The sequence below is a fragment of the Dendropsophus ebraccatus genome, chromosome 2 (genome assembly GCF_027789765.1).
Source record: "Dendropsophus ebraccatus isolate aDenEbr1 chromosome 2, aDenEbr1.pat, whole genome shotgun sequence".
Classification (NCBI taxonomy): domain Eukaryota; kingdom Metazoa; phylum Chordata; class Amphibia; order Anura; family Hylidae; genus Dendropsophus; species Dendropsophus ebraccatus.
This window is the reverse complement of record NC_091455.1, coordinates 214,148,535-214,175,835: the sequence shown is the minus strand read 5'-3', so window position 1 is coordinate 214,175,835 and position 27,301 is coordinate 214,148,535. Positions and strand designations below refer to the sequence as shown.

General features: G+C 46.0%; 1 protein-coding gene across 1 annotated transcript in view; it reads left to right on the top strand.

Annotated features, from left to right (window-relative positions):
• Nucleotides 1-23,136, top strand: part of PTTG1IP2 (PTTG1IP family member 2) — a 42,368-nt gene extending 19,232 nt beyond the window's left edge. Inside the window, exons 6-7 of the mRNA XM_069959466.1 lie at nt 6,840-6,886; nt 19,565-23,136. Of these exons, the coding sequence (XP_069815567.1) occupies nt 6,840-6,886; nt 19,565-19,611 (94 nt within the window). The 3' untranslated portion in view covers nt 19,612-23,136. The remainder of the gene's footprint in view (nt 1-6,839; nt 6,887-19,564) is intronic.
• The last annotated feature ends 4,165 nt before the right edge of the window (nt 23,137-27,301 follow it).

Here is a 27,301-nt window from a genome sequence, read left to right as displayed (position 1 = left end):
TTTCTCTTCCTTCCTTTCTCTTCCTTCCTTTCTCTTCCTTCCTTCCTTCCTTCCTTTCTCTTCCATCCTTCCCTCCTCTCTTCCTTCCTTCCTTCCTTCCTTTCTCTTCCTTCCTTCCTTTCTCTTCCTTCCTTCCTTCCTTCCTTTCTCTTCCTTTGTTCCTTTCTCTTCCTTCCTTCCTTCCTTCCTTTCTCTTCCTTCCTTCCTTTCTCTTCCTTCCTTCCTTTCTCTTCCTTCCTTCCTTTCTCCTCCTTCCTTCCTTTCTCCTCCTTCCTTCGTTCCTTTCTCTTCCTTCTTTCCTTCCTTTCTCTTCCTTCCTCTTCCTTCCTTCCTTTCTCTTCCTTCCTTCCTTTCTCCTCCTTCCTTCCTTCCTTTCTCTTCCTTCCTTCCTTCGTTCCTTTCTCTTCCTTCTTTCCTTCCTTTCTCTTCCTTCCTTTCTCTTCCTTCCTTCCTTTCTCCTCCTTCCTTCCTTTCTCCTCCTTCCTTCCTTCCTTCCTTCCTTTCTCTTCCTTCCTTCCTTCGTTCCTTTCTCTTCCTTCTTTCCTTCCTTTCTCTTCCTTCCTTTCTCTTCCTTCCTTTCTCTTCCTTCCTTCCTTCCTTCCTTTCTCTTCCTTTCTCTTCCTTCCTTTCTCTTCCTTCCTTTCTCTTCTTTTCCTTCCCTCCTTTCTCTTCCTTCCCTCCTCTCTTCCTTCCTTCCTTCCTTCTTTCCCTCCTCTCTTCCTTCCTTCCCTCTTCTTTTCCTTCCCTCCTTTCTCTTCCTTTCTTTCTTTCTTTCTTTCTTTCTTTCTTTCTTTCTCTTCCTTCCCTCCTCTCTTCCTTCCTTTCTCTTTCTTTTTTCCCTCCTCTCTTCCTTCCTTGCTTTCTCTTCCTTCCTTCCCTCCTCTCTTCCTTCCTTCCTTTCTCTTCCTTTTTTCCCTCCTCTCCTTCCTTCCCTTCCTCTCCTTCCTTCCTTCCCTCCCTCTCCTTCCTTCCTTCCCTCCCTTTCTCCTTCCCTCCCTCCCTCATTGATCTCGAGCTCCGTTGTGATCACCAGATTATCGGACTCTCTAGTCTATGGGATTTACTATGAAGCCTCTTTTGTTTCCTCAGTCAGAGGATGGATGACTTGGTGACAGCCCAGCGGTAGTGGTGGCGGCGGCAGCGTTGCTTGGTCTCTATGGCGTTTTGTATAATTATATATGTAAATCCGGGGAGTTAATAATTCATGCAATCATTTCCCCAAACACGTTAATTACACGATCGGCTCCTCGGCGTGAAGTCGCGGTGATGAGGTTTCCCATTACATTGTAGCGTTCACCTTTTCACAGCCCCCTTTAAATTGCCCCGGCGCACAATGCTATCAGGGCGCCGTCCCCGAGATGAATCCTATCGCACCGCCTGCAAATTAATAGGACGAACAAGAGAATGAGCTGACTTACGGCCGCGGCGTCCTCATAAAGCCGCCACTTTCATCGCCAATAGACACGAAATTGCATTTTGGTCGGAATCACCGATTTGTCACTTAGTGATTTGCGGGCCCTTTGTTCAGCCGAGGATCGGAGCGAGGGGGGGACGTCGCTCCCGGAATATATTGCTCTTCTCGCGCACTTGACCATGAACGTTCAAGGAAATAAAACTTTTATTCCTCCGGGGTCTTTATGCTTTTTTAGAGACGGACAATGTTTAGTTTTAGAAAGTGGTCGCCATCGTCCTGTCCCTTTACATGAGGAAATCTACTCATCACCGTGTGAATATGAAAATTTAAAGGGGAGTTCCTGTTTCCGCAAATATATATCTTGTTTATTGTAAAGTGAAAGGTTATTCCATTGCCATTATACTTGGAATTTCTTATGGATTTCAAGATCTCTGCTTGCTGTCACTTACACACCAATGTCCTGGGATGGATTTAATACAGCTCTTATACAGATTTCCGGAATCCTTCCTTCAGTTGGGTCATGTGATCTCATGGTGACCCCTGAAAATTCCAGGTGTATCTGTGCTCCCAATCGGGGGTGGGGACAGAAACCCGCCTCAAATGTAGCGATGATGATTATGCGGCTCAAGTCACACAGTTATAATGGACTTCACCGAGCCAGGAGAGTATGTGTGTGTGTGTGTGGGTGTGTGTGTTGGGGAAGGGGGGGGCTCTTGTATCTCTGACTACACGAGGAAACTGTCCATGTCAGGAGAGGCTTTTTATGGGGATTTGCTGCTGCTCTGGACAGTTCCTGACATGGACAGAGGTGGCAGCAGAGAGCACTGTGTCACACTGGAGAGAATACACCACTTCCTGCAGGACATACAGCATCTGATAAGTACTGGAAGACTGGAGATTTTTAAATAAAAGTAAATGACAAATCTATATAACTTTCTGACCCAAGTTGATATGAAAAAAAAAGGATTTTCGTCGGAGTACCCCTTTAAGGCCTTGCTTCCTGGTTGATTATGTAGACACCGACGTTGTAAATCCAAAGTATTAACCTGAAACAAGGAACAATGCTATTAGTTATTTTTATGCACACAATAGCTGTAACACATTGTGTAAGCAGCAGGTCCCCGGCTGCTGCATTCATAGTTCTGCTAATTATACCCGCCCTCTGTGTCCCTTCTATTGAGAAAGGTATTGCCACCTTAATTGTTACTTCCATCCACGTTCCCTGTAATTATACGGACTCTCTCTGCTCCGTCTATCTGGAAATGTGTCGCCACAACGATTGTTACCAAATCTCATCTGAACACGCTGCTATCTGCTCTGACTGCTGCATGTGCTGCAGGAGTGTTTAACGCGGTGGCCATGCCACCGGGCCCATGATCTAGGGGCCCCCCGCCGGGCCCCCTCACCACTTCCTGTCGCTCTGCAGTTCTCCCGAAACAGCTGTGATAATGGCAGCCGGTTTGGGAGAACAGCCCTGACCTGCTCTCCCTCCCTATTTAGTTGTATCAGCTGGCAGTAGCCCCGGGCTCCCTCTCCTACCTCTGTGTAATGATTAGCAGAGATTATCCCTAGATTTACAACACCCATCATGCCTTGCTAACAGTTCATGATGAGAGTTGTAATTTTGCTGCATGTGGCTCTCGAGGTTGCTGAACTACAGCCCACATCATGCTCTGCTGACAGTTCATGATGGGAGTTGTAGTTTTGCAGCCTGTGTCTCTTCAGGTTGCAGCACTACAATCTCATCATGTCCTGTGCACATCTCATGATGGGAGTTGTAGTTTTTCGGGTAAAGAGTCAAACATTGATAAACAGTTATAAGGGAATGACACAGTACAGTACATAACTTAAAGGGGATAGTGGCACATTAGGGGGTGTCACCTTAGAGTCATTGACTATAACGTTTTTTTGGCCTCTTACCTGATCGGGGGGGGGAGGGGGGGAGCTAAAGTTTTGCACCATTTTGGCAATAATTATTATAGCGACACATTTCCCAATAGAGATATAATGATAGGAGGGCAGGTAATAATTAAGGTGGCAATATCTTTCTCAATAGTAGAAACAACGAGGACGGGGAGAATGAGCAATAATAATGTCGGCTCCTTATTATGTAACACTGAGCTGCTGGATAAACAGTGTGTAGCGCTATTATAATAAATGATTGATACCAGGATAATATCACTGTATATATCAACTGGGATAGCCAGATTGTCACTTTTTCTATAGGGAGCAATGAATGATTTAAAGGGATTTTCAGGGCCTCAAAAAATCTGCAATATATATGCACACTCCAACTGTTCTGAAAGGCGAGAGGGACGTAGGCCGCCAGCTCATGAAAAAAAGATTTGCTGCTGCTCTGGACAGTTCCTGACATGGACAGAGGTGGCAGCAGAGAGCACTGTGTCAGACTGGAGAGAATACACCACTTCCTGCGGGACATGCTGCAGCTGATAAGTACTGGAAGAGTGGAGATTTTTTTAATAGAAGTAATTTACATATCTAAATCTATTTTTTCACCAGGGTACCCTTTTAAAAATAGTGGGCCCTTTAGAATGCAAGCAAGCAGAGATCTTGAAAATTGTAAGGAATGGATAGAAGGTACTGGAAGCTGTCAGACTTTTCTGGATGCTCAGTTGTTAATAGTGTAACATCCAGACCCTGCTGGGACTAGTAGTTCTCACTGTCTCTCTCCTGTGCTCCCGATCTGTCTCCCTCCGCTCTCTTTCCTCTTCATCTTCCCTCCCATGATTATAATTGGGGTGATGGAGTTCATGGAGGTGCTGGAGCGGCATTAAGTGCGGAGTGGTTATTAAGGTCCATGTGCTGCAGGTTATACACAGCAGCCATTGATCTATGTCCTTTCATCCTATCAGAGGCCCAAGCCGGGTCTCAGGTGTCTCCCCAAGGACCCCACACCTGGAATAAGCACAGACTGTGAGCCGGTAACAAGCAGGTGCTGTATACGGTATATCAGGTAGTTCTGGAATCAATACACACAGTATACAGACTGCTGCCACTGCTATATTACTGCGTGTGTGTAGATAAATATAATGTAGAAGCTTCTGCAACTGAATGTAAATTTCATAGTGTACTATAGCAATGGGGTGAGGTATACCTGGAGTGAATTTTTTTAATAAGAAATCAGCAGGAGTTGTCATCACAAGCAATTTTGCATTATATATTTATTTATTTTTTATGTTTAGCGTAGTACAACAGGCTAGAATAGAGAAGCAGGGAGGCTGTCACAGGTCTGTGGGTTCAGCATGGACCAATCAGGAAGTGAGAATCACAGAGCTGTGCAGGAGGACAGTGGCAGAAACTTCTCTATACAGCAGTGTGTATAGCTGAGTGTAAGTGCAGGCACATTATAGCAGCAGTGTGTATAGCTGAGTATAAGTGCAGGCACATAGCAGCAGTGTGTATAGCTGAGTGTAAGTGCAGACACATTAAAGGGGTTATCCAGCGCTACAAAAAAATGGCCACTTTCCCCCTACTGTTGTCTCCAGATTGGGTGGGGTTTTGAAACTCTGTTCCATTGAAGTAAATGGGGCTTAGTTGCAAACCGCACCTGAACTGGAGACAACAGTAGGGGGGAAAGTGGCCATGTTTTTGTAGCGCTGGATAACCCCTTTAAAGCAGGGATGGAGAGGATGGGAAACACAAGGACTGACAGAGACTGCAGGGAGCATGAAGGAATGAGCAGGACAGATGTGGGCACATACATGCAACACTCTCTGTCCGGGGAGAGAGGGGTTACAGCTATGGAGAGATTACCTCCACAGTCCTGTCCTCTGATGCAAGCCCCAGCCTGAAGTGGATCGGCGGTGATTTGAAAGGTGAGGGAGACTTCCTGGGTCAGAGTACAGGGCTGTAGACCCCGCTATGCAGACCATGCACCTCCCCCACTCCCCCTCCCACCCAGCACAGGGAGCTCTTACACCAAAGCAATGCTCTTACACCAAGTCACTATTTTCAAAAACTGTGAGCTCTTACACCAAAACGTTCTCAATCCAAGTTACTCTTAAACCAAGGTACCGCTGTATTTTGTCTTTTATCTGTTCAAAAAAAAAAGACCAAAGAGGAAGTCCCCGTCCTCTGCCGCTCACACAGGTAGAGACGCCTGTCCATCATGTTCCTGTTCTCTGTGTATTAGGAGCCGGATCCTGTTCTCTGTTCTCTGTGTATTAGGAGCCGATCCTGTTCTCTGTGTATTAGGAGCCGGATCCTGTTCTCTGTTCTCTGTGTATTAGGAGCCCGATCCTGTTCTCTGTGTATTAGGAGCCGGATCCTGTTCTCTGTTCTCTGTGTATTAGGAGCCGGATTCTGTTCTCTGTGTATTAGGAGCCGGATCCTGTTCTCTGTTCTCTGTGTATTAGGAGCCGGATCCTGTTCTCTGTTCTCTGTGTATTAGGAGCCGGATTCTGTTCTCTGTGTATTAGGAGCCCGATCCTGTTCTCTGTGTATTAGGAGCCCGATCCTGTTCTCTGTGTATTAGGAGCCCGATCCTGTTCTCTGTGTATTAGGAGCCCGATCCTGTTCTCTGTGTATTAGGAGCCCGATCCTGTTCTCTGTGTATTAGGAGCCCGATCCTGTTCTCTGTGTATTAGGAGCCCGATCCTGTTCTCTGTGTATTAGGAGCCGATCCTGTTCTCTGTGTATTAGGAGCCCGATCCTGTTCTCTGTGTATTAGGAGCCGGATCCTGTTCTCTTTGTATTAGGAGCCGGATCCTGTTCTCTGTGTATTAGGAGCCGGATCCTGTTCTCTGTGTATTAGGAGCCGGATCCTGTTCCCTGTGTATTAGGAGCCCGATTCTGTTCTCTGTGTATTAGGAGCCCGATCCTGTTCTCTTTGTATTAGGAGCCCGATCCTGTTCTCTGTGTATTAGGAGCCGGATCCTGTTCTCTGTTCTCTGTGTATTAGGAGCCGGATCCTGTTCTCTGTTCTCTGTGTATTAGGAGCCGGATCCTGTTCTCTGTGTATTAGGAGCCCTATCCTGTTCTCTGTGTATTAGGAGCCCTATCCTGTTCTCTGTGTATTAGGAGCCGGATCCTGTTCTCTGTGTATTAGGAGCCCGATCCTGTTCTCTGTGTATTAGGAGCCCGATCCTGTTCTCTTTGTATTAGGAGCCCGATCCTGTTCTCTGTGTATTAGGAGCCGGATCCTGTTCTCTGTTCTCTGTGTATTAGGAGCCGGATCCTGTTCTCTGTGTATTAGGAGCCGATCCTGTTCTCTGTGTATTAGGAGCCCTATCCTGTTCTCTGTGTATTAGGAGCCGGATCCTGTTCTCTGTGTATTAGGAGCCGGATCCTGTTCTCTGTGTATTAGGAGCCCGATCCTGTTCTCTGTGTATTAGGAGCCCGATCCTGTTCCCTGCAGATTTACAAATTGTGTTTTTAATTTTTAATTTTTAATTTTTTTTTACAGAAAGAATGAAAGGACCATAAAACATAACGAGATCCGGAAGAAATACGGTGAGTTTATCCTTATTTTCTGCTTTATTTTGTTGTTGTTTTTATCTGTTTTTAGTGAAAGGACGGTAACCAGTAACGTTCTATATACTCAGTGACTCATACGTCGTGTTGTGCAGAAGCCAAATGTTTTGCCCTGTCATCTGAATCATCTGTTCCCATTATATTCTGTGCCGTTTATCGTACACTTCCCTCTCCTGTTTCTCCCATTCACCTGTATAGAGATATATAGCAGAGCCGTGTCTGCGGCCACACGCTTTACCCCAGTCTTATTAGGAGGAGCTATCACTTATTTCTGAATGTTCATAGAAAAAGACATTGCAGTTTTCACACTGGCCACTAGAGGTGCTACAGCTGGCTCACACTTCCTGTTTCCTGCCTACTTGGCTGCTTTGCTGTGTAGACTGGGGCAGAGCAAGCAGGGGGCAGGAGATCTAACAACAGCGAGTACTATGGTAAGCCTGGGTAGAGCAGATTATGATTTTGGCAAGAACAATCGCCAATATAAAGGGGTTATGTAGGATTAGATAAACTTGGCTGCTTTCCTCCAAAAACAGCGCCACCCCTATCCTCAGTTTATATATGGTATTACAACTTGGTTTCATACTGAACCGCAATATCAAACACAAACTGAGGAAAAGAGTGGCGCTGTTTCTGGAAGAAATCAACTATGTTTTTCTTATCCCGGCTATTCCCTTTGAAGGTGATTTTCTGTGACTTTCTATGAAATCTAGAATATATATATATGGCTTATTCTTATAATAAGCCATCAATGCCAGATCGGCCTGGGTACAATTCCTGCTGATTGATGGGGATGCGGCACACTTGACAACAGCTCCGCACACTTGTTGCTGTCCATACCTGGTTAATACATCAGCAATCCCAGGTATCAAGACAGGAGTTGGGCTCCACCTGATATAGGGGATCTATCCTAAGAATTGGCCATCAGTAATATTTTAAATCACCTTGTGTCAGAAAGTTATATAGATTTGTAATTTACTTCCATTTCAAAATCTCCAGTCTTCCAGTACTTATCAGCTGCTGTATGTCCTGCAGGAAGTGGTGTATTCTCTCCAGTCTGACACAGTGCTCTCTGCTGCCACCTCTGTCCATGTCAGGAACTGTCCAGAGCAGGAGAGGTTTTCTATGGGGATTTGCTGCTGCTCTGGACAGTTCCTGACATGGACAGAGGTGGCAGCAGAGAGCACGGTGTCAGACTGGAGAGAATACGCAACTTTCTGCAGGACATACAGCAGCTGATAAGTACTGGAAGACTGGTATTACAGGCAGGTTTATATGTCATCATCCTTATTTCTCCTTCTTTTCTATCGGTTCCATCATTGCGCGGTGCGGTGGATGCTCGGCCCGTGACGGCTCCGTGCAGGTTATTTACTTTGGGAGATTAGAATCTCCTCCATCTGATGACCTTTCCTCTGTCATCTCTCTGCAACGTGTAAGACATCTGCAGAGCGGTGATAACAGGAACTGTTTATTAGGTTAGGGACGGTGACCCTCGGCACATATTCACTGTCCTGTTACAGAGAGTTAGCTGCACTTTATAGGCTTGGGATACAATAGATACAACATATCCCTGTATATTCTATGGACTGTGAAATGTAAAGAATTGTAACTACAATAAAAGACACAAACTGTCATAGTATAAAGTAGAGCCCCCTCCCCCACACCAGGGGAGCTGCATACACAGCCTTATCTCTATGTATAATGTTCCATCCCACCATATCAGAATACCTCCCCCACCCTCTGTTACTATGAGATGACTCTGATCATCCTGTCATAGGCTATATGGCAAAGCCAACAAATAAGATACAGATATCAGGGAGCTTTCATCTATTGGCACAATGCAAAGCTTCAAAAAAATAGGATTCAGATTTGGAATCGCTATAGATCAGATTTAATAAACCTCTAGGTCCTCTAACTTTACTTACTTGATAGAAGGGTCCCGCGACAAAAATCTGATCACAATAATTCATTCTGCTGGGACCCCCAGTGATCAGCTGGAAAACCTGGCAGTAAGTATTAAATTTGCCTGCAGCGCCTCCATAGGCGAAAATAAGCATTACACAATGTCTATTCAAATCAATGGGTTGTCTATGTGTTGCAGGACTGGGCTGGTCCTTAGGAGAGAGTGATGCTATCTTTATATCACCCTCTCTCTTAAAGAGACAGTGTCATCAGAAAATTATCAGTGATCAGCTGGGATTTGTTTAAAAACCTGGCAGTAAGTGTTGAGTTTTCCTGCAGCGCCCCCGCAGGTGAGAAGGAGCATTACACTGTGTCCATTCAGATCAGTGTTTTTTTGTGTATTGCTGGACAGGTCGGGTCCTCCAAAGAGAGAGACCACCTTTTTATATGGTTTAGAGGATTCTGAACAGATCATGTATGAAACTAGAGGCGGCCCAACCTGCCAGCGGTCCGGTCCCTACACTATAATCCCGGCCTTCTATTATAATCAGTGTCCCCAATACCCAGTGTGACTTGTGGATACGGTTTGGGATGAAGTTTAATCCTTTGGCGGTGAAGCTTAACGTCTCGGCTTTGTCATCTTTATGCGGCCTTAGCAGAGACGGCACGGTGGCGGTGGCCGAGGTGGTGGTCGGGGCCGTTACACGCAGCCTATTGAAGTTTATGCAGATTTGTTTTTCCTCCTTTGTTACCTTCCCCCTGACACCGGGTTCTGGCCGCGCGGCAAAAACAACGGCCGAACGTAATGACTAATTTCCTTTCTGCAGATGGGAATAGTGTGAGCTGCGAGGCGGCGGCTCTTCCGGGGGCTCCGCTCCTCCATGTCCGACTTAATTCGCTCTTAATAAGGATGAGTGACAGAATGAGAAGCGAGTTATTAACTCTCAGAAGATTAAACTACAAAATGTCATCTCAGCCCCGTCTGGGGGGGGAGGGGGGGGGACGCTAATGGCGGATGCACTTTTTTTTTTTTTTCTTCTCATTTGCCCTGACCGGCTTTTCTCATATAATCTTGATGGTAATTACATATTGAGATTGCCAGGCATGGAGAAGGAGAGCGACACAATGAGGAGAAGAGCGGCTCCCGTCACAGCTTCTTCATAAGGTGTACGCTCAGAAACACGAAAAAAAAAGATACAATTATTATCGGAGATTTATCAAACATGGTGTAAAGTGACACTGGCTCAGTCACCCCCGGCAACCAATCAGATTCCACCTCTTATTCCTCACAGACTCCTTGGAAAAGGAGAGGTGGAATCTGATTGGTTGCCGGGGGTGACTGAGCCAGTGTCACTATACACCATGTTTGATAAATCTCCCCCATTGTCTTTATATCATATCCTACTGTGCAAATTAAAGGGGTCTCCACCTCCTCCCCCCTCCCTTCTGTTTTATTGGTTAAGGTAGATGGTACTGGTTAGGTTAGATGGTGCTGGATAGGGTATGTAGCGCTGGTTAGGGTGGATGGTACTGGTTAGGGTAGATGGCACTGGTTAGGTTGGATGGTACTGCATAGGGTATATGGTACTGGTTAGGGAGGATGGTACTGCATAGGGTATGTAGCGCTGGTTAGGGTGGATGGTATTAGGGTATATGGTACTGGTTAGGGTAGATGGCACTGGTTAGGTTGAATGGTACTGGTTAGGGTAGATGATATTGGTTAGGTTGGATGGTGCTGGTTAGGGTAGATGGTACTGGTTCGAGTAGATGGTGCTGGTTAGGGTAGATAATATTGGTTAGGGTCGATGGTGCTGGTTAGGTTGGATGGTACTGGTTAGGGTAGATGATATTGGTTAGGTTGGATGGTGCTGGTTAGGGTAGATGATACTGGTTAGGGTAGATAATATTGGTTAGGGTCGATGGTGCTGGTTAGGGTAGATGGTGCTGGTTAGGGTAGATAATATTGGTTAGGGTAGATAATATTAGGTAGGGTCGATGGTGCTGGTTAGGGTATGTGGTACTGGTTAGGGTAGATGGTACTAGTTAGGGTAGATAATATTGGTTAGGGTTGATGGTGCTGGTTAGGTTGGATGGTGCTAGTTAGGGTATGTGGTACTGGTTAGGGTAGACGGTACTGCATTGGGTATGGGTATGTGGTACTGGTTAGGTTGGATGGTGCTAGTTAGGGTATGTGGTACTGGTTAGGGTAGATGGTGCTGGTTAGGGTATGTGGTACTGGTTAGGGTAGATGGTGCTGGTTAGGGTGGATGGTGCTAGTTAGGGTATGTGGTACTGGTTAGGGTAGATGGTACTGCATAGGGTATGTGGTACTGGTTAGGTTGGATGGTGCTGGTTAGGGTATGTGGTACTGGTTAGGTTGGATGGTGCTGGTTAGGGTAGATGGTACTGCATAGGATATGTGGTACTGGTTAGGGTAGATGGTACTGCATAGGATATGTAGTACTGGTTAGGTTGGATGGTGCTGGTTAGGGTGGATGGTATTGGTTTCTGAAGTAAAAACTCAATGGAGGTTAAAGGGGTTGTCCAGGTTTATAAGATTGATGATCTATCTACAGGATAGGTCATCAATGTTTGATCAGCAGGGTGCTGACACCTGGAACCCCCGCCTATCAGCTGATCACAAATTAGACTGGGTCCATAAAGGAGTAGTTCAGAAAAAAAAATAATAATTTCTTTCAAATCAACCTGTGCCAGAAAGTTATATAGATTTGTAATTTACTCCTCTTTACAAATCTCCATTCATCCAGTACTTATCAGCTGCTGTATGTCCTGCAGGAAGTGGTGTATTCTCTCCAGTCTGACACAGCGCTCTCTGCTGCCACCTCTGTCCATGTCAGGAACTGTCCAGAGCAGCAGCAAATATCCATAGAAAACCTCTCCTGCTCTGGACAGTTCCTGACATGGACAGAGGTGGCAGCAGAGAGTGTGTTGTGTGCTCCACCGGTGACGTGCTAGATGGTACTGTGTGACTGTTGGTCAGTGGAGTATAGCTCAGCCAGGTGGTAGGTTGTTGTGACTCAAATGCTGACACAGGTATGGTGGCACATCTGCTTTTAGTTTTTGTGGCTGGCTATATCCTTCCCCAATGGTCGGTGACCTGCCAGGTTGTGATTGGTCCCTTGGGCACTTATCACGTTGGTCCCAAGTAGAGAGAGATGACCCACCCGGACTGTCTGTACCACCACCCACAGAAAGAGGAAATGACCCAAGGACGGTGTAGCTGCTGTGTAGGTGCTGGTGCAAAAATCACCCAACAAAATAAATAAACTTTTTTTACTGGTAAATCTTCTGTGATACAAGTGAATAGTATAATACAGACTTGACTTCACTAGATCTGCACAGAGAGCTGGATGAGGTAGAGAGAAGAGTAGCAGTGTGGACAGCAGTGCAGTTACATGCTGAAAAGAGTAGAGAGCGTTCAGAGTAGTGGAGAGGAGTAGGTCGTGAGAGTCCCAACCCAATGTAGTACTGTGCTCTGCCGGAACTTTAGAAGAAGAAGACTTGAAGAGAATACTTGAAAGAAGAAGAATACTTGTGCCCGTGTTTCAACCTTTGTCACTATACCACCTTTTGCTCTGCAGTGTCAAGTTACCTGTCCTATCATGGCGACACAAGCCCCAGTCCTAGTTACTTGAGTTGAGCGAAGTTTCCGAGGGTGTCCTGGTGTCACCTGCGTTGCAAGATAGAGTACGTAGGCTCTGAGCTGCTTTGCTCTATCCGGATCAGTTCCTCTACCTTAGGATACTTTCCTGCACTGTGTAGATATGTTCACGGTTTGGGCTGGGGTGATCGCTGACTTGTCTTCTAGTTAGGTGTTTAGCCCTGCATCTTGAGGATAGATGTTACTTTAGGAAAGAAAGTCTCTGTGTCCCCTATAAGGGTTACACTACAGCTGGTCTGTCCCGGACAGGGAACCTGACAGCCAGGCTCCTGGCTAAACTCAGCAGGGATGCCTGATCTGTGTGTCTTGCTCCACTGAAAAACAGAAAAGGACCGACTAGGTGTGGGTCTACACTTTCACTTACCATGTGAAATACTTCCTACAAGGTTTATGTAACAGCTCCTGTGAGTGGTGGAGAAGAGAGTGCGAGAAGAAATGGAGATAGGTAGAAGAGAAGAGTAACTCATTGGTGTGAAGATCACAAACAAAACAATAACCCTTACATGACCACAGCTGTGCAACAGTTACAAATATATAGACAGTGACCTCTTGTAGTAAAACTCAAATATACACCTTCATTACCACATTGTGTCCTACAGTACAAGGCTTTTGCGAGGGGTGTTCAAACTAGTAACACCTGTGGTGGGACACCACAATAGCACTGTGTCACACTGGAGAGAATACACCACTTCCTGCAGAACATACAGCAGCTAATAAGTACTGGAAGACTGGAGATTTTTTAATAGAAGCAAATTACAAATCTCTAGCACTTCCTGACACCAGTTAATTTTTTTTTCTTCTGAAGTATCCCTTTGAGGGTTATCACTTCTCATGGAGACAGGTAATCCATGATCTATATCCAGGTGATAATATCCCAATGATTTCCAGTAGTAGGAGGCTGCGGTTTATGGTCTGTCAGCTCCCGGGGGTCTCACTCAGCCCTCATGGGAGACCACTGCTCTCTCTATTCTCCAAGAACATGCTTAACTTTCTAAGAAAAGCGCAGATTGTGTGTATTGATTTGCTGCTTCATCCGCACTGACACAAAGTCACTCGAGAACCATTGAAGAGGGTTACGTTGCAGATCTTCACATGGCTGGAGGTTGTACTGTGTAGGACAGAAGCCGCGGAGGCCAATGCGCGTTACCTGGCCCCATGGGTTGTGTGCATTGATTGAGGTCCCGGAGGTTAAACCCCCCACCCGGGAGACATTGATGACTCACTCAGGAGAGGCCATTAGAAATGCATTACAAGACATTGCCAATCCTTATCTCTCGAATGAAAGTTTAGCGAGACCGCGGCCCCCTCCGCACTAGAGAGCTGAGGAGTGGAACTGATATTCTAAGAAAACATTGTTCCATTTAATACAGGAACATAGAATATACCAGTTCACATGATCATCAGTGTTAATAAGAGATTGGAGCCCATATATGAGGGAGGGTACGGTCCTACGGATGCCGATAATAGAGGGACCGTGAATAGAAGGAGGTTGGAGGTGGTCCGACACAGAACTGGGTCAAAGATGGGGCTTTACTAATGTTGAACAGATTTATCAAAATGTTCGGATTCGGCAACGTTATCTCAACCCAAATTTTCGGCATTTGATTCTCCGCAACTGCAGAAGTTGGATGTCGCTTTTAGAAAGTCCTGGAAAACATGGAAACATTCATAGGCAATAGTCGGTAGCCATGTTTTTCTGCAGGTCTAGGCCAGCATCCAAGTTCTATAGCCGCTGGAAGTCAAATAGCGAACGTTTGTGTTCAGATAACATTGCCGAATCCGTTCCTGACCCAGTCCAGTCTTATGGCTTGCCATTCATAGCTCCATTGTATTAGGCATCACTAGGGGTTCCAGAGCTCCACACAATGATGGATCTATCTGGGTGGGAAACTATCCATAGTTCTGTAATAGATGGAGACCTTCTCTTACTAACGTTACCAACTCTTCTTAAGGACACCAGGACCATAACTGTATGGCATAGTGATGGTGCGAACACTGAAGCTGTGATTGACATCCGGCCTCTGAAGGCAACAGCCAAGGTCAGAGATATCATGGATCTTGGTTGCTTAACCCCTTAGATGCATATGACCATGCACGTGACCATGGCATCTAAGGGTCCATCCATATCATATTTCCGGTTGCATGTTGAAGGTGTATGTGAGAATATCATCTGCTGTAGACCACAGTACACTCCCGGCATGTATATGGACTTTAATGGACTCAATACAGTCTTCTTTTGACTAAGTCAAAACGCTGGTCTGCTGCACTTTTTTGAGTCCTGCTAAGAAAGAGTATACACCAAAACCACCAAAAAAAGAAAGATTATGGTGTCTACTGGAGTCAGCAAGCATCTACAGCCAGAAAACGCAAACAATGAAATGGAAGCGACAAAAAATATCTTATATTTGTTGAATTTCTGGTCCATAACATGGAAGGCCCCCCTGCCCCACCCATTCCTTGTCCCCAGGATTATTCTGATTTATAGTGCCCAGTAAAGCTGTCTATCTCATTCCTAGTCCACAGCATGGCCACCATCTAATTCTTAGTCCACAACATGGCTCGCCACATAAATCCTGGTCTCCTCTTAGCCCTGGTCCCCCCATCTCATTCCTAGTTTACAGCATGGCTTCTCATCGTACTCCTGGTCCCATCATAGCTTCCCATCTTACCGTCTTACTCCTGGTCCCAGCATGGCTTCCTATCCTACTCCTGCTTTCCAGGATGACTTCCCATCTTACTCCTGGTCCCATCATAGCTTCCCATCTTACCGTCTTACCCCTGGTCCCAGCATGACTTCCCATTGTACTCCTAGTCTCAGTATGGCTTCCAATCTTACTCCTTGTCCCAGTATGGTTTTCTTTCTTACTCCTGGTGCCAGCATTACTTCCCATCTTACTCCTGGTCCCAGTATGGTTTCCCATCTTACTGCAGGTCCCCAGCAGGGATTCTCATCTCATTCCTGACCCCAACATGTCTTCCCATGTTATTCTTGGTCCCAGCATGGCTTCTCATCTCATTCTTGGTCCCCAGCATGGCTTCTCATCTCATTCTTGGTCCCCAGCATGGCTTCCTATCTTCATCTTGGTCCCCAGCATGGTTCCCCATCTCATTCTCGTCCCCACTATGACTCCCCATCTCATTCCTGGTCCCAGCATGGCTTCTTATCTTCATCTTGGTCCCCAGCATGGTTCCCCATCTCATTCTTTTCCCCACTATGACTCCCCATCTTATTCCTGGTCCCAGCATGGCTTCTTATCTTCATCTTGGTCCCCAGCATGGTTCCCCATCTCATTCTCGTCCCCACTATGACTCCCCATCTCATTCCTGGTCCCAGCATGGCTTCTCATCTTACTCCTGGTCCCAGCATGGCTTCCTATCTTCATCTTGGTCCCCAGCATGGTTCCCCATCTCATTCTTGTCCCCACTATGGCTCCCCATCTCATTCCTGTCCCAGCATGGCTTCCTATCTTCATCTTGGTCCCCAGCATGGTTCCCCATCTCATTCTCGTCCCCACTATGACTCCCCATCTCATTCCTGGTCCCAGCATGGCTTCTCATCTTACTCCTGGTCCCAGCATGGCTTCCTATCTTCATCTTGGTCCCCAGCATGGTTCCCCATCTCATTCTTGTCCCCACTATGACTCCCCATCTCCTTCCAGGTTTCCCTCCTCCTTGTTGCTCCGGTTTGGTGATGCATTGTTGTGCGGATCTGCATCCGGATGATTGACAGCACATACACCTCCAGTCCCTGGCTCCTTCACCAGTCTTCACAGCTTCCCACTTTGCTGCACACTTTTATTCTGGCATTTTCCAGCGCAGTTTTTTTGCTATAGAATAAAGCGAGTGTCTGTGCATTCAGCTGATCTGTGAAATGATCCATTATCTGCGGCTAAATATAACTGGGATTTTTCATGTCCCTCCGTGAAGTCAACTGGCAAATTTTACCTTGACCCTTTCGGTATATTGCCGATTACTCAATATAAAAATTGCCGCATGGTCGACGACTACTTCTCCTCCCGGGAACTAGAGAGCAAAGCAATTTTAAAATGTCAGGTGCGGGGGTCTCGAGCCGCAGATGATACAAGAGAGAGTGAACTTTAAACAAGCGGCTCCATCTGTACAAATAGCGGTGAAGGTCGGTGTGTCTTCTCATAAAGCCTGGATCCACGGCAAATCCTGGAGAAATAATCGCAGCCGCTACCGCACCTGTTTCTACCTGATCTCACTCGGTTATTACACTGACACAGACCCCGCATGTATCGGTTTAACAGCCGCGGATGGTTATAACCAGCCATAAAGTGGATCTCCGCCCTTTGCTTTATCGTGAGCGCCATTCGCTATTTTTCCAAAACTTCTAACATAAAATATCCAAATAGTTTTCGTTAAGAATCTCCAATTTTTTTTTTTCCTAATGCAGACCTATGTGTCTCCATGGTAACAGACAACAAACAAACCCTGTGTAGTCGGATCGTAAAGCCACATTCCATGTCTTCCCTTAGGCTGAGCTGCTGTCGTCCTTCTTCTTTGGTGGTGGTTTATTTATCTGAGAACAAAAGGATCGGGCAGTTAATATCCAATCCTTCTCCAGTCCATGCAGTTCGGGGCCTCTTAACACTCCCACGACAGATGATGTTGGGGGAGAATCAAAAGGCCCCCAAATACAAGAGATGGTGGGCTGGTCCCACTGAAAATGGTGAGTATAGGAGCCTTAAAGGGGTTATCCAGGGAACAGAAAAGGTTCCACTCTTTCCACTTCCTTACCCTGGCAGTTTTGAAAGGACCCGTCCATACTCTTGAGAGTCTCAGGCGGGTGAAACCATGCCCACATGGGATGTTCAGTAGCTGCCCAATATTACCAAAGATGCTGTTACAGGACATTGTGTACGGACATGATTTCGCCCTCATACAATGCACGCAACATGCCCCCCCCTCTTCCGGAAGGTAGACGAGAAGTGGAGCATCAGGTAGCAGACCAGGCAGGACCTTTTTTCTGCTCCCCAGAAAACCCCTTTAGGCTGCGTTCACACTACGTATATTTCAGTCAGTATTGTGGTCCTCATATTGCAACCAAAACCAGGAGTGGATTAAAAACACAGAAAGGATCTGTTCACACAATGTAAAATTGAGTGGATAACCGCCATATAACAGTAAATAACGGCCATTATTTCAATATAACAGCCGTTGTTCTAAAATAACAGCAAATATTTGCCATTAAATGGTGGCCATCCACTCAATTTCAACATTGTGTGAACAGAGCCTTTCTGTGTTTTTTATCCACTCCTGGTTTTGGTTGCAATACTGACTGAAATATACGTAGTGTGAACACAGCCTCAAATTAGAAAACCATATGTGACAGACTGAAGAGAGTATAACTGTAGACTCTGACTACACATTTTGTTGTCTGTTACCATGGAGACACACTGGAGCTTAAGAAAGAAAACCTTTCTTATAGCCCGTATATGAAGTAAAGGGCTGTATGTGACAGTAGAGACTGTATATGCTGTATGTGGTGGTATAGCCTCTATATGCAGTAATGGGCTGTATGTGGCGGTATAGCCTGTCTATGCTGTATGCGGCTGTATAGCCTGTATATGCTGTATGTGGCGGCATAGCCTGTCTATGCTGTATGCGGCTGTATAGCCTGTATATGCTGTATGCGGTGGTATAGCCTGTATATGCTGTATGTGGCGGTATAGCCTGTATATGCTGTATGTGGCGGTATAGCCTGTATATGCTGTATGTGGCGGTATAGCCTGTATATGCTGTATAGCCTGTGTATGCTGTATATGGCGGTATAGCCTGTATATGCTGTATATAGCGGTATAGCCTGTATATGCTGTATGTGGCGGTATAGCCTGTATATGCTGTATATAGTGGTATAGCCTGTATATGCTGTATATAGTGGTATAGCCTGTATATGCTGTATATAGTGGTATAGCCTGTATATGCTGTATGTGGCGGTATAGCTTGTATATGCTGTATATAGTGGTATAGCCTGTATATGGTGGTATAGCCTGTATATGCTGTATGTGGCGGTATAGCCTGTATATATAGTAAATAGGTCGGTTTGCTCACTTTGTGGTGATATTTTCGGCTGCTAATATACTTGGAGGAGAACACGATAAGGAGATGATTCTGCTCTTACTTTATCTGCCGTCTCAGGTGTCAGGATCGTTTAGCTCTGTAGATATAATGGAGAATACATGGAGTTGTTCAATCCAATTTCCTCGTAATCTAATTTATTATGTATGAAATGCAAACCCGACCTGGTGCTGCGGCCGTCTGCCGGGGTAAACAGTGAGGGTCACGTTGGAGAGAGATCTCCTCATGGGGAGCAATGAGAAGAGCAAAACAGGGAGCTGTGAATGTCCCCTAATACAGCGCACCCCACCCCCAACACCCCCACCCCTACACATACCCAACCTTTTTGTTTCCTGGGTTTTTGTATTGGAAAAAAAAAAACTGCAGTACCACAACACACCATTAGATGGCAATCTCATTATTTTTCCTTATCATAAAACTCAGCAGTTTGTTCTTTATTCTGAGGTCGGGTTATTATACCGTCCTGAGCAAATTGCTGGATAGAAAGTAACTGCTGGAATTCTCTCTTTTTTACTGATAATCCATTTACTTCTATTAAAAAAGTCTCCAGTCTTCCAGTACTTATCAGCTGCTGTATGTCCTACAGGAAGTTGTGTATTCTCTCCAGTCTAACACAGTGCTCTCTGCTGCCACCTCTTTCCATGTCAGGAAGTGTCCAGAACAGCAGCAAATCTTCATAGAAAACCTCTCCTGCTCTGGACAGTTCCTGACATGGACAGAGATGGCAGCAGAGAGCACTGTGTCAGACTGGAGAGAATACACCACTTCCTGCAGGACATACAGCAGCTGATAAGTACTGGAAGATTGGACACTTTTAAATAGAAGTAATTTACAAATCTGCATAACTTTCTGAAAAAAGTTAAATTGAAAAAAAAAAATCTTGGTGAACATCCCCTTTAACCCTTTATTACTTTAAATTTGTGCCGTCAGGGATGAGGCAGCGTTTTCTAATGCCGTTTGTCTTTATTTTCTAGGTCTCCTGCAGGATATGGATCACCCCTACAGCAAGTTTGATGACTAGATGTGGATGAGATCTGTGGATGTGACTCCGTCCTGCCGCATGAGCAAACCCTGCAGACGCCGGACTGACAGCCAATCATCCTCACAATGCATGAGGCTCCTGGGTCTTAGAGCCTGCCATAGTCCTCCTGATAGTTACTAATATTCTGTCAATCATTAGGCCTATGGTTCTGAATAGATCACTCCCAACTGATAGAAATAGATTCCATTAATCCGGACAAGTTTCTGCTTATTATTAGCGGTTAAAGGGGTTGTCCATGATTATAAAAACATGGCTGCTTTCTTCCATAAACAGCGCCCCCCCTGTCCATGGGTTCTGTCCGGTATTACAGCTCATCTCCATTAAAGTGAGCTGCAGTACCGCACACAACCTGCCAACAAGTGTGGCGCTCTTTTAGTTATAAGGCAGCCATGGACTTATTATCCTGTACAACCCCTTTAACCCTTTGATTAGAGGAAAAACATGCACAGCGATGCACATAAACTTTTTGCAATGGCGGACACTTCCTTCACATTGTTTCAGATATCAGCACGTCTCTTTATCCACCAGCACCCTGATCTTCCCATGTGTGAGAGAGGCCGTTCATTCCCCGGACGAGTCTGTATTCAGAAATAGTCGCATTCTCCGTATCCTCTGTTACTCTGCCTGGAAATGTATAAACTGACAACTGGGTGTTACCATTATGTCTGTAGGGTGTGTCAGTGTAGGGGAACGCCCCATTGACAAGGACAATGGTAAAGCCCAGTTGGACATTTCCAGGAGGTTTACCTCATAAGTTAGAGCAGATGTGTCCGGGAGGAGGCGGCTTCTCTGTATATTCGAGCAGACGTGTCCCGGAGGAGGCAGCTTCTCTGTGTATTAGAGCAGACGTGTCCGGGAGGAGGCGGCTTCTCTGTGTATTAGAGCAGACGTGTCCGGGAGGAGTCGGCTTCTCTGTGTATTAGAGCAGACGTGTCCGGGAGGAGTCGGCTTCTCTGTATATTAGAGCAGACGTGTCCGGGAGGAGTCGGCTTCTCTGTATATTAGAGCAGACGTGTCCCGGAGGAGGCGGCTTCTCTGTATATTAGAGCAGACGTGTCCCGGAGGAGGCGGCTTCTCTGTGTATTAGAGTAGACGTGTCCCGGAGGAGGCGACTTCTCTGTGTATTAGAGCAGACATGTCCGGGAGGAGTCGGCTTCTCTGTATATTAGAGCAGACGTGTCCGGGAGGAGGCGGCTTCTCTGTATATTAGAGCAGACGTGTCTGGGAGGAGGCAGCTTCTCTGTATATTAGAGCAGACGTGTCCGGGAGGAGGCGGCTTCTCTGTATATTAGAGCAGACGTGTCTGGGAGGAGGCGGCTTCTCTGTATATTATAGCAGATGTGTCCGGGAGGAGGCGGCTTCTCTGTGTATTAGAGCAGATGTGTCCCGGAGGAGGCGGCTTCTCTGTGTATTAGAGCAGACGTGTCTTGGAGGAGGCGGCTTCTCTGTATATTAGAGCAGACGTGTCCGGGAGGAGGCGGCTTCTCTGTATATTAGAGCAGACGTGTCCGGGAGGAGGCGGCTTCTCTGTATATTAGAGCAGACGTATCCAGGAGGAGGCGGCTTCTCTGTATATTAGAGCAGACGTATCCAGGAGGAGGCGGCTTCTCTGTATATTAGAGCAGACGTGTCCGGGGGTAGGCGGCTTCTCTGTATATTAGAGCAGATGTGTCCGGGGGTAGGCGGCTTCTCTGTATATTATAGCAGATGTGTCCAGGGGGAGGCGGCTTCTCTGTATATTAGAGCAGATGTGTCCAGGGGGAGGCAGCTTCTCTGTATATTAGAGCAGATGTGTCCGGGGGTAGGCGGCTTCTCTGTATATTAGAGCAGACGTATCCAGGAGGAGGCGGCTTCTCTGTATATTAGAGCAGATGTGTCCGGGGGTAGGCGGCTTCTCTGTATATTATAGCAGATGTGTTCAGGGGGCGGCGGCTTCTCTGTATATTAGAGCAGACGTGTCCGGGAGGAGGCGGCTTCTCTGTATATTATAGCAGATGTGTCCAGGGGGAGGCGGCTTCTCTGTATATTATAGCAGATGTGTCCAGGGGGAGGCGGCTTCTCTGTATATTAGAGCAGACGTGTCCGGGAGGAGGCGGCTTCTCTGTTTGTTAGATATTTTTATCACGTTATCGCTTTGTTTTTAGCCTTTGATCTTGACGTATATCGAAGAATGTGAATTATCTCTTTATTTTGTATTGTGTTTGTTTTTCGGCATTCTCTTTTATGGCAATGTATTTCCTGTACTTTGTTACTGCGTAGTTATAGGCACTTCTGGTGGGGGAGCATGATTCTGGGTGGTCACTATAACCTATTATATTAAGCTTGGAAACAGCGCCACTCTTGACTATAGGCCGCGTCTGGTATTGCAGCTCGGTTTGTAATACATGCAGTATGTGCCGCCTCTGGGCACTGTTTGTTAATGTATAGCAGACCTTAAAGGGGTTATCCAGCGCTACAAAAACATGGCCTCTCTCTTCCAGAGCCAGCACCCCTCTAGTCTCCAGTTTGGGTGCAGGTTCTGTAACTTTGGTTCGTTAAAGTGAATGAAGCTTAATTGCAAACCACACCTGATCTGGAGACAAGAGCGGTGCTGTCTCTGGAAGAAAGTGGCCATGTTTTTGTAGCGCTGGATAATCCCTTTAATTATTTATTCGCTGCTTAAAAATCGAATCCCAGTTATGGTACTTGAAATGGTACTTGGAGGACTTGCAGTTTTTGTGGAATTCTCCTGTAAAAGGGTTATTTAAGATTAGAAAAACCAAAACAGAAACAGCGCCCCTCAGCGCCAGGCTGTGTGCCGTATTGCAGTTCAGTTCCATTGAAGTGAGTGGAGCAGAGTTTCAATTCTGCACAAACCCTGAGGACAGAGGTGGCGCTGTTTATGTAAGAAAGCAGCCATGTGTTTCTAATGCTACATAACCCCTTTAAGCAATTCTCTCCTAAATGAATTCAGGTTGGCGGCTTTGCTGTAACAATCCCGCTCTCTTTCACCACGTTATCCGAGCACGGTCAGGCCGACCATTTTGTTTCTGCTCTTTGGATAAGTTTCATTGATGAATTTGCACTTGCAGCTTTTATTAAATACATTTGTTACATTACGTTTCAGAAGATGTAGCAGAGCTGGATTTGTCAATGAGTCTGCCATTTGGTGTGATGTGCTGTGATCTGGGGGTGCAGGGGTTGTAGTCACAGCCGTGTCACACCTGCTGCCTGGGGGTCCCAGTCTTATGAATGGTAGGTGGGGGTCCTGTTACTGGGGGAGAGAAGGTCACACGCTCTTAATAAGCTCAGTAACCGATTCAGCTCTGCTCCATCCACCTGACTGCTATGTCTTCCTGCATATTACCCTATAGCACTGAATGTCCAGCTGATCCCTATGAACCGACCACTTTTATGAGACTTTGTATTATCACATGTTGCACTTGAGTCACGATCACGTTGTACATTTTTTGGGTATTTTGTTGCGTTGTTATTCTAATAAAAAATAAACCCCCTAACTCCAAAGTCACGCCGAGCTGATATCCGTATGTGCCTGTGGAGCTGCCCATCGCTTAAAGTAGATATACATTAGAGGTATATACTGTGTCTCACTTTAGGAGTCCAGTGGGCGGTCCTAGTCAGTGATTGACAGTCTTCCCTACCTACAAAAGATAGTTTCCAATTATAACCTAGGACCACCCACTGAGGTTTATACTGAATCTTTTCATAGAAATATATATCAGCTCCTGCTTTATAACCTGTTCAATATGACTGTTCTCTTTAAGGTGCTTCCTCGGGGGCGGGGTTCCGCCTTGATCCACCCAGGAAGAACAACGTGCAGCCTAAACCATCTCCACATGAATATATTGCTATAGAGAGTTAGGCATATACCACAAGCTCCAGTGCCTGTCCTCAGTCTAGTTTCCCTATGGAGTAGTACTACAATTCCCAGAATGCACTGGTTTCCCTCAGCTCTTTATCACAACCCTCCCACGGAGCTCCTGCCAGCACAACACTGCAGAACATTTCAGTACTATTGCTGTGCAGCCAGTATATCTGCAGCACCTTCTGCATGCGCTCCCTGTCTGCTCCTCTGGCTGAGGCATTTATTCACATGACACATGAGATAAGATATATGTATAAGACAGGGAGATGGTGATGTAGGCTGCAGGGGCTGGTAAGAGGTGGTGACAATACACAGGAAGGCTTGAGCTCACAAGAGGATAGTGCTGAGACAACACCACAATGTAAAAGAAGCGCAGCACAACTTCCTGTTAGAAGTGCTCTCTGCTGCCACCTCTGTCCATGTCAGGAACTGTCCAGAGCAGGAGAGGTTTTCTATGGGGATTTGCTGCTGCTCTGAACTGTTCCTGACATGGACAGAGGTGGCAGCAGAGAGCACTGTGTCCCACTGTAGAGAATACACCACTTCCTGCAGGACATACAACAGCTGATAAGTACTGGAAGACTGGAGATTTGTAAACAGAAAAATTACAAATCTATATAACTTTCTAAAACCTAGCTGATTTAAAATAATTTTCTTCCAGGGTAAAATGGTGATGACATTGTTGCAGCAGCGGACACAACACTTGGATGGGTTTGGCGCTGTGTCTGGAGGAGGGCAGCCATGTTTTTCTTATCTAATTCAGCCTAAAGTCTTAGCAGTAGTTAACAATAAGCTGCGGCCCCCCTGTACACCACCATAGTTCCCGGCCGCAGGTTTTTCTAGAATTGCTCTCTACCTTTATCAGATGAGTCTTTAGAGGGATTAGACTGACCTTGCCGGAGGAGTCCCATCAGACTCCTCCACCCTCCAGCCCATAATCTTTGTTTTTACTTTTCCGCCATTAGATATAGTGGATTTTCTCGCTTGATTTTCAGCACACGGCGCAGATAAGGCAGAAGCCGCTGCGATTAGAGACGCTTAAAGGGGAGTAAACCCTCCGCCATAGTGGTGAGGAATATAAAACTGCCGGCTGCAAAGAGGCGGATGACATCCAAGACACGGCCGTGATCTCTCCACATACTGCGAATAGTGCGGGGGTGGGGACTGAGGAGCTCAACATGGCGGTGGGGTAGTAGGCCGCATGTCTGATCACCCACACCTGGCCCGCTCACCTGGACTTCCTATCATTGTGAAGAGAAAACCTCTCAGCTATAAAGCGGTAGATGTACTGAGAGATCGCAGTGCCAGAGCGAAACATGGCGGCTAAATAAACCACATGTTTTTGCACAGATTTTCGAGTTCTGTGGTAATCTACATTATCTCCTATCTATCTATCTATCTATCTATCTATCTATCTATCTCCTATCTATCTATCTATCTCCTATCTATCTATCTCCTATCTATCTATCTCCTATCTATCTATCTATCTCCTATCTATCTATCTATCTATCTCCTATCTATCTATCTATCTATCTATCTATCTCCTATCTATCTATCTATCTCCTATCTATCTATCTATTATCTATCTATCTCCTATCTATCTATCTATCTATCTATCTATCTATCTATCTATCTATCTATCTCCTATCTATCTTCTATCTATCACCTATATTTATCTATCTATCTCCTATCTATCTATCTATCTATCTATCTATTTCCTATCTATCTCCTATCTATCTATTTCCTATCTATCTCCTATCTATCTCCTATCTATCTATCTATCTCCTATCTATTTCCTATCGATCTATCTCCTATCTATCTTTCTATCTTTCTATCTATCTCTATCTATCTATCTATCTATCTATCTATCTATCTATCTATCTATCTATCTCCTATCTATCTCCTATCTATCTATCTATCTATCTATCTATCTCCTATCTATCTATCTATCTATCTATCTCCTATCTATCTATCTATCTATCTATCTATCTCCTATCTATCTATCTATCTATCTATCTCCTATCCATCTAGCTTATGATTTCCTCTTTCCTCCCTTTTCCCGTCTGCTCCTCTCAGACATATTACAATATATAATAGAGGTTTCATGTGTAGGCGTCAAAGCGAAAACCCATTTAATTTGCTTTTACACCTAATAATTTGTGGGGTCGGACAATGGCGGCCGTGGGTGGGTTTTAAAATCATCCGCCAGAGGCTAAAATTCCTTCAGGTTAATCCACAGCAAAGGATGGAAAATGCTTTTATAGAGAGACGCTGCAAAGAACTTCATGTAACGTATCCGAGCCCGAAGCAGGGGGGGGGGGGGCTCGGATATAACCAGAATGCCTAGCGGCCGGACAGAGTCCCTGGGCTGTGGGGATGACGTGCGGTCTGGGATGTGACGGCCCTTGAAGGATTGGTGCTGGCGGGTGGTGATGGAGAGGCACTTGGCGCCGGGAGGGGTAAGAATATATTTGTGGAGATGATGGACGTTTCCTCATCAGAGACTCGGCCATCTCAACGGTGACACCGGCAACTTAATAGCAAGAGATTTGTCACTTTTTGGCAGCGACTTATATAAAGGTGTCAAGGACTGGGGAGGAGATTTTAGCAGCTGTCGGCATGATATAAAGACACTAAACGTCTGGCGGAGACGGACGCCGCGCCATTGTCACCATTTGTTTTTATTTATTTGGTGAGATTTCTGGAAGTGTTTTACAGCTGAGACGCTATAACATCCTGAATTATATTCACAGACGCCACTATTAGCAGTGAGACATCAGGCTGACAAAGAAGACTGCGGACTAAACAGAAGACTACTAGAAAAAGGCGGAGCTGGTGCTGAAACGCAGAATTAGGGTCCTCATCAAGATGGTTCCTTAAAGGGGGATTCCAGCTATAGTGTAAAATTTTATATAGAGAATAGAAAAAGGATACTTACCTCCCCCTACTCCCCTGCTGCTTCAACTTCATCGCCCTCCTCTCTTCAGGGGCAGGACCAGTGGTGCCCCATCTCAGCCAATCATCAGTCCCGCTCTCTGCTCATCTGAGGAGCAGGAAGAAAAGAGAAGAATGTGGGACTGGATTGAGGTAAAGAGGAGCAGCAGGGGATCAGGGCTAGGTAAGTATGGCTTTTTTCTATATATGTAGAAGCAGCATCCCACCCTCCTCCTTATGTCGCAGCTTGTTTAGCAGGGTTGTCACCCACACATCTATTGGTCATCACTATTTAGACTAAAGGCCCTATTCCACGGAACGATTATCGTCCGTATTCGGCTGATATCGGCCGCTACGGACAATAATCGTCCCTTGGAATAGAGTGCAACGATCAGCCGACATCGTTCATGTCAGCTGATCGTTGCAGTCGCTTGTTTTTAAACATGTTGAAAAACAAGCGACTGATATAGCAGCGATCTGCTGCTGTCGCTCCATTAAATAGGAGCATCGGCAGCAGATGCTGCTGTATCCTATGGGCTGGCCGGACGATCAGCGATCACCCGGGCAGCCCCCCCCCGCAGCTCCCCGCCGCCCCCTCCTGCACTCAACCGCTCGCTGCAGCCGCGTTGAATAGCGGCGGCAGCGAGCGGGGAACGAGGAGCAAACGAGCGCTGAGAGCGCTCATTTGCTCCTTTAAAACGACCCGTGAAATAGGGATGAGCGTGCTCTGCATTTGATTACCAGTGGCTGAAAAAGTTGGATGCCGCCATAAGGCTGCCTGGGAAATATAGATATAGCCTATGGCCTATGGATGCATCTATGTTTTCCAGGGCGGCATCTAACTTCTTCAGGCTCCGGTAATCTTATGCT